At 35.5% G+C, this 7,735-nt stretch overlaps 1 protein-coding gene across 6 annotated transcripts in view; it reads left to right on the top strand.

Moving 5' to 3' along the window:
• The window catches only part of MAPK10 (mitogen-activated protein kinase 10), a 513,930-nt gene that overhangs the window by 428,551 nt on the left and 77,644 nt on the right, over positions 1 to 7,735 (top strand). For all 6 annotated transcript variants that reach the window (XM_006867739.1, XM_006867740.1, XM_006867737.1 and 3 more), the window contains one exon: positions 6,438 to 6,620. In XM_006867739.1, the coding sequence (XP_006867801.1) occupies positions 6,438 to 6,620 (183 nt within the window). The remainder of the gene's footprint in view (positions 1 to 6,437; positions 6,621 to 7,735) is intronic.

The raw sequence follows: 7,735 nt of genomic DNA, 5'->3' as shown, positions 1-7,735 counted from the left end.
TAGAGATGCTAAAGCAAATAGAAGAAATGAAGAAGTAAAAGAGCTGAATAGAATATTTCAAAGGTCTTCTTAGTGATCTTTTGATTTTTTTGTATCATCCCACAACTCTTCTTGGTTTTGTTGTTTAGACTAAAGCATTAAATCTGTACTTCAAATTATCTCTAAATTCAGGTGGCATATGTTTAAGATCATATTTTGGTTCTTGTGGACTTGCTTTAATTTTCTTCTGCTTCAGTCTGAACTTGTATATGAGCAATTGGTGGTCCATTACAGAATCGGCCCCTAGCCTTGTTTTGGCTAATGTGTGGAGCTTTTCCACAGTCTCTTTCCATAGACATAGTCATTTTGATATTTTTGTATTCCATCTGGTAAGGTCCACGTGTATATTCATTTTTTTATATTGTTTAGAAAAGGTATTTGCAATGAAAAAGTCATTGGTCTTCCAAAATTCTATCATGTGATCTCCAGCATCATTTCTATCACCAAGGCCATATTTTCCAATTCCTGATCCTTCCTCTTTGTTTCCAACCTTTGCAGCCCAATCAGCAGTAATTATCAATACATCTTGATTGCATGCTTAATCAGTTTCAAACTGAAGAAATTCATAGAATTCTCCAAATTCATTATCACTGGTTTTAGTGGTTGGTGTGTAAATTTGAACAACAGTGTTATTAACTGGTCTTCCCTGTAGACGTATGGATATTATACTATCACAGACAGCATTGTACTTTAAGACAAATCTTGAAATTTTCTTTTTGATGATAAATGTGACCTCATTCCTCTTTAATTGGCATTACCAGCATAGTAAACCTTGAGAATGTCAGATTCAAAATGTCCAATACCAGTCCATTTCAGCTCACTAATGCTTTGGATATTGAAGTTTGTACTTTCCATTTCATTTTTAACAACTTCCAGTTCTCCTGGATAAATTCCATGTTCCCATTATTTATGGATGTTTACAGTTGTTTCTCTTCATTTTGAGTTGTGCCCCATCAGCAAATGAAGGTCGCAGAGGCTTTATTCCATTAGTGTCATCATGGTCAACCGTACTTTGAGGAGGCTGCTCTTTCCCAGTTGTATTTTGAGTGACTTCAGCTCATCTTCTGGCACTATAGCTGACAATAATCTGGTGTTCTTCATCATGTTTCACTATTCGATATTCTGGTGCTATGTGACAGTGTTCCACTGCTAGTCATAAGGTCTTCAGGGAATAAATATTCTGAAGTAGTCTTTTATCCTTCATCCTACACTTATTCTGGAAGCTCAGGTGAAACCTATCTATCAAGGGTGACCTTGTTGGTGTATCCAAAACATCAGCAGAACAGCTTCCAGAATCACAGTAACACTAAAACTACCACAGTACAACAAACTGACAGATGAGTGGTCATGATCATGGTTAGTTCCTGTACAAATTCAGATCCTTCATCTACCAAATGATGACTTATAGGTGTTCTATAGCAGATAAATCTCCAGAAAAATAATTTTGGCAATTCATAAAAATCATTTGCCAGGTTAGCATCTAAACTATAGGCATAAAACATGCTTAATATTTTAGGTTTCTAAAAATTTTAATCATTGTAGACATGTGATCATTTTTTTTTTTCATTTTTCTTCATAAAACATACCATGTAATTTTCTCTTTAGAAAGCTAATTGTTTGTGTAAATATGTTGCCTAAGGGAGCACTTTGGAGGCATTCATTACAGAAATTACCTGTGATGAAACATAACCACCAGTTTTATGGTCAAGTTAAAGCAATTTTCTACCATATCAATTCTACATTTGCCTTTTTCTTTCTGAAACACTTGGAAGAAGCACTGGACTTGAACCCAATACCTCTGACTTTCAGTCTTGTTTTATATTTATATTTGGTTACTTATGATTGTAAAGGAACACTGTATTGTACATACGGATAGTTGGCCATAGATGCCCATTTGATGATCTTATGAACATCAGAAAAGAAGCACTTACTAATTAAATATAACTATTTTTATTTATTGGAAGAATACTTTAAATAGAGTGGTTCAAATAAAGGAACACATTTTTTAATGTGGCTATACCACATATTGGAGTTCTGGTATGGCACTGTGGATTAATGCACTGGACTGCAAAGGTGGTTTGAGCCACAAAATCAACAGTTCAAGCTCACCCGTCACTCTTCAGAAACCCTATACAGGGTCGTTATGGGTCGGAACCAACTCAACGGCACTGAACAACAACAAAATGCCACCTGTTGGGAGTGCTGTGGCTCTGTCTGATAAACAGTGAATTGCAAACCACAAGGCTGGAGGTTTGAGCCCACCAGCCTCTCCAAGACTTTCTGCTCCTGCAAAGATTTGTGTTGTTGTTGTTGTTAAGTGCCGTCGAGTCGGTTCCGACACATAGCGACCCTGTAAAGGGTTTCCGAGGGTGTAAATCCTTACGGGAGTAGAAAGCCTCATCTTTCTCCCGCAGAGCGGCTGGTAGTTTCGAACCGCTGACCTTAAGGTTCACAGCCCGATTCGTAACCACTACGCTACCAGAGCTTCTTTACAGCCTCAGAAACCTTATACAAGATCATTATGAATAGGAACAGACTCAATGGCACTTAACAACCACAACAACAATATCACATATTTGAAGTTTGAACATTGAACTGTTTAACTGACAAAGTACAGATCTTGCCTTCCTTCTGTTTGTAAGCAAACACCGCAACAGAAATATTAGGTAAGAAAGTGATTCAAATGATAGACTCAAATCATAGCATGTCTAAGGAAACATTTGGTAAGTTCTTGTTTAAGAAATTTCAGATTCTTTGACTCTTAAAGTTTACTTAAAAATGTCCCGGATTGTTTAGGGAATTTAGTCTAAAGCAATTATTTGATTAATGAAAAAACAACATTTTAACTGTAAACACTGAACTACTAAACTGATAGCTGCTTAAATACGGATTTATTTAACTATGTTTAGATATGGGTTGGAGTCCTGGTGTGACATTGCCAGTTAATGAATTGGACTGTAAAGTAAGTTTGAACCACAAGGTTATCTGTTCAAGCTCACCAGTCGCTCCTTGGAAACCCTATACAGGGTCGCTATGGGTCGGAACCGACTCAACAGTGGGTTAGATCAGATGCACCTTATCTGTTGTGGCACTTCACAACAATAACAACAACCAAAAATATGGGTTACACATTGGGCTGCTAACTGCAAGGTCAGAAGTTAGAGTCTACCAGCCATCCCTCAGGATGAGGCTTTCTGTTCTAGTAAAGGTTTACAGCCTCAGAAATCCTATACAGGGTTGCTATGAGTTGGAACTGGCTCCATGACATACCACCACCACCAAATAGTTTATCTTACCTATAAACATAGTTCTAACATGAGTTTAGCAGTTGTGTGGATCACAACAAACTATAGATAACATTTTCAAGAATTGGAATTCCAGAACACTTCATTGTGCTCATGAGGAACCTGTACGTATTGAACTGCCAAGAGGCAATTGAAACAGAACAAGGATACACTGAATGGCTTAAAACCAGGAAGGCTTTATGTCAAGACTATATCCTTTCACAGTATTTAATCAATCTGGCTGCTGAGCAAATACTCCAAAAAGCTGGATTATATGAAGAAGAACATGGCATCAGGATTGGAGGAAGATTTGTCAACAACCTGTGATATGTAGATGATACAACTTTGCTTCCTGTAAGGGAAGAGTACTTGAAACACTTACTGATAAAGATCAAAGACTACTGCCTTCAGTATAGATTACAATTCAGTGTAAAGAAAACAAAAATCCTTACAATTGGACCAATAGATAGCATAATGATAAATGAAGAAAAGATTGAAGTTGTCAAAGATTTCATTTTACTTGGATCCCCAATCAATACTCATGAAAGCAGCAGTCAAGAAATCAAGTGACTTATTGTGTTAGGCAAATCTGCTGCAAAAGACCTCTTTACAGTGTTGAAGAGCAAAGATGTCACTTTGAGAACTAAGGTGCATCTGATCTAACCCATGGTATTTTTAATCTCCTCATGCATGCAAAAGCTGGACAATGAATACAGAAGACTAGAGAAAAATTGTTGTTGTTGTTATATGCCATAGAGTCAGTTCTGACTCATAGCAACCCTGTACAGGGTTTCCTAGGCTGTAAATCTTTACGGGAGCAGAAAGCCTCATCTTTCTCCCATGGAACAACTGGTAGTTTCAAACTGTTGACTCTGAGGTAAGCAGCCTGATTCATAACCACTACACTACCAGAGAAGAATAGAGGCATTTGAATAATGGTGTTGGTGAAAAATATTGAATATACCATGGTCTGCTAGAAGCATCGACAAATCTGTTTTGGTAGTAGTATGGCTGGAATTCTCTGTGGAAGCCACAATGGCAAAACTTTGTCTCTCATACTTTGGACATGTTTCCAAGAAGCACAAGTCTCTAGAAAAGGACAGGATGCTTGATAAAAGTATTGGATCCATGGGAAAGAGGACAGTCTTTAATGGGCTAGATAGTCACAGTGGATGCAGTAATAGGATCAAACACATCAACGATTGTGAGACTGGCTCAGGACTGGTCAGTGTTTTGTTTTGTTGTACATAAGGTCATAACCAACTGGATGGTACCTAACAACAACAAAACATGGGTTTTGGTCTTACTTTCAGATCTACTCTTTTCATTTTATTTCTAATGATTCTGACTTAGTACTATATTCTCATACACATTGTAAGTTAGATGAAATTGTATTGAAGCATGTTTAAAATTATTGTACTTGTAAAGGACTAATCTTCAGTTTTCCCACCCTAACTTCATTTCCTGACATTCCACCACTATACATCTTTTTGATGTCAATAACTGAGAACATCTATACTCATTTAAGTTGCATTCAGCAAGAATATGAAGTAGTTGAGGATTTAAAAAGTAACTCGATTTTAACTTTGTCCAATTTTCTCCCTGTTTTCTTTTGTGTTTTATATTTATTTTATTTCTGCTGGGTATAGTTTTTTTTTGTGGGAGGGTGGGCGGTCAGAACATTCCATTGTTTTCAATCCAACCCTCTTGAATACCTCAAAGTAAAGACTTTACAAATATTAATTAATCTTGTGGCAAAGTCCTTGAACTGTCACACATTTCATTATTAAATGAATTCCTTGACTTAAAATTAAAGGAGATATTTGTTGTCATCGGTTTTAAGTACCAAAAGTTGGTTCTGATTCATAGTGACCCTGCATAGGGTTTCCAAGGCTGTGAATCTTTGTGGCAGCAAAAAGCCCTATCTTTCTTCCATGGAGTGACTGCTAGGATTAAACTGCCAACCTTGTGGTTTGCAGTCTAGTGCTTATAATATGGAGCCACCTTGCTCCCAAAACTGATAGTTGTAGAAGAGGGGGAAAAAAATAAAAGGGAAGATTGCCTTTGTTCTAGATTGAAGAAGAATTTCCAAGTCCTCAACTTTCCTTGACATATGACAAGAAAATCTATTTTAAATTGACTTCTTCCAGTTGTTTCCACGGAAATTTCATGAGTGATGTTTAGGATTTTCTAGGTTCTGATTTAATAAAGGTTAATGATGATGATGATGATGATAATAATAATAAAGAGAATCTCAGCCAGTTGGGATGGCTGTCAAAAGTCCTAGCTCCAATTTTGGAGGGTATTAATTTTCATAGAAAGTTAATAGTTTTTCCTGTAGAAAACCGATGCATAATATACTTTCTGAAATATATGCACTTATATGGAAATCTGTTGTTATAACTGGAACATCTTCATGTTCATTATCTCTCATTTAGAAAAGTAATTAGAGCTACAAGGCACTGCTTTTATAAGAACATAAGAATAATAGATAAGAATTGTGACTTGTTTGATAAATATAAAAAAAATTGAAGCTTTGGAGAAGAATTCATGAATTATTTTATTGTCAAAAATTATATTGATCTCATGTGTAAGCATACGAGTTGGAAAACTTGTCAACAGATGAAGAATTTTCCTATTTGTACAGAAAGTAAGAAAAAAGTCTTAAAGGTAATTTAGGAAAAATATAAATGAGTCATATTTGAATTATTTATGTACATGTCATTTTAATAAATGATGGAGGTAATTGAATTATAAAAATGCCATGATTATGTGCCTATGATTACATTTTTTCTTTCCTAAATCACATAGAAATTAATGTTGATACAAGAAATGTTCCTTTTGTGTTATTTAAATATCCTTTCATCTTTGCAACCTAAAGACTATTTCATAATATCCTACTTAGTTAAATAATACTAGACCCCAAACTACATATTTTCAAACAGTGAATTTCAAGTCCCAAGTGGATTCATTGGCTGACCATTCTCTTTAAAACGCGTCCTTTGTTATTTATGAATATGTCTGTTGTGATTGCTCAGACTGCTAAGAAACCTAGTGAAAGGCAAGAGCTAGAGGTCTGCACTTCTTTTTTTCCCTTAACTATTTCTTTCTCAGATATTGACCAGTGGAATAAAGTAATTGAACAATTAGGAACACCATGCCCAGAATTTATGAAGAAATTGCAACCCACGGTGAGAAACTATGTTGAAAATCGGCCCAAGTATGCAGGACTCACCTTCCCCAAGCTCTTTCCAGATTCCCTCTTCCCAGCGGACTCTGAGCACAATAAACTCAAAGGTATGCTTGTCAGAGGCAACTTGTAATCACCTCGTGGGTGATGGGTAAATAAGCTATATAGAGACTTGTCTTTAACTTACTCTGCTTTTAGTTAAGGAAAGGTATTGCTTCAAGTTCTTCCTTAAAAGAGGCTTGGTCACAGATTTTAGAATTGTTGAACTCTGCAACCCATGGGTTTAAGTCTGCAACACATGGTGTTGCCATTGGTTGGAACTTACTCATCAGGAACTAGTTTGTGTTTTGTTTGGTATTTAGGGTTGAAAATATTTTGAAGTGTAATTCTAAAAGACTAATTGACTTGACGGCACTAAACAACAACAACAATGTGCTATATATTGGCATTGTTTCAATCACTTTTTTTACCTAAAAAAAAAAAAAAAATTTCCCTCACAAGTTTTAAATTATAAAATGTAGGAGATTCCATTTGCATTTTCTTTGTTTGTATTTTATCAAGTGTTTACCCACTATCCTTTCAATTTAGAGTGGTAAATGGAATTTAATGACTACATTTTACTTCAATATAAATACTTTTACTAACAAGGTATTATTTCTACTACTATACCTACAGTAATGAATTTGAGTAACAAATTTGAGTTTTTCAACCACAAAGCTAACATAATAGTAATATAATACCTCAGTTACTGAGTTGGAAACAAAGAATGCATTTGGCAAAAATTTTATAAAAGTATAATATAAATAATAATATTCTAATTCTATTATTGAGTCCTAGTGTGGCACTGTGGGCTAATGATTTGGACTGCAAAGTCGTTTGAACTGCAAGGTGTGTTTCAGGCTCATCAGCTGCTCCTTAAAGACCCTATACAGGGTCGCTATGGTTTGGAACCGACCTGATGGCACTTAACAACAACAACAAATTTATTATTATTTAAGGCCTTCCTGAGAAGCTCATTTGGAAACAAATATGATATTTCTCCCTGCCTGGATTTTAATACTGTCTCTATTCCTTAGCATTTGTATGATTTGGACAACTTATCTGACTTTTCTGTTCCTTCAATTACAAATGAAGATAGAGAATGGCTATATTATAATGCTATTGGAAGAATTCATTGACTGACTGATTTATCATACACTTAGAACAGACTGACTCATACTGA

This window comes from Chrysochloris asiatica, unplaced genomic scaffold (assembly GCF_000296735.1).
Source record: "Chrysochloris asiatica unplaced genomic scaffold, ChrAsi1.0 scaffold00109, whole genome shotgun sequence".
NCBI lineage: Eukaryota > Metazoa > Chordata > Mammalia > Afrosoricida > Chrysochloridae > Chrysochloris > Chrysochloris asiatica.
This window is presented reverse-complemented; position numbering and strand designations above follow the sequence as displayed.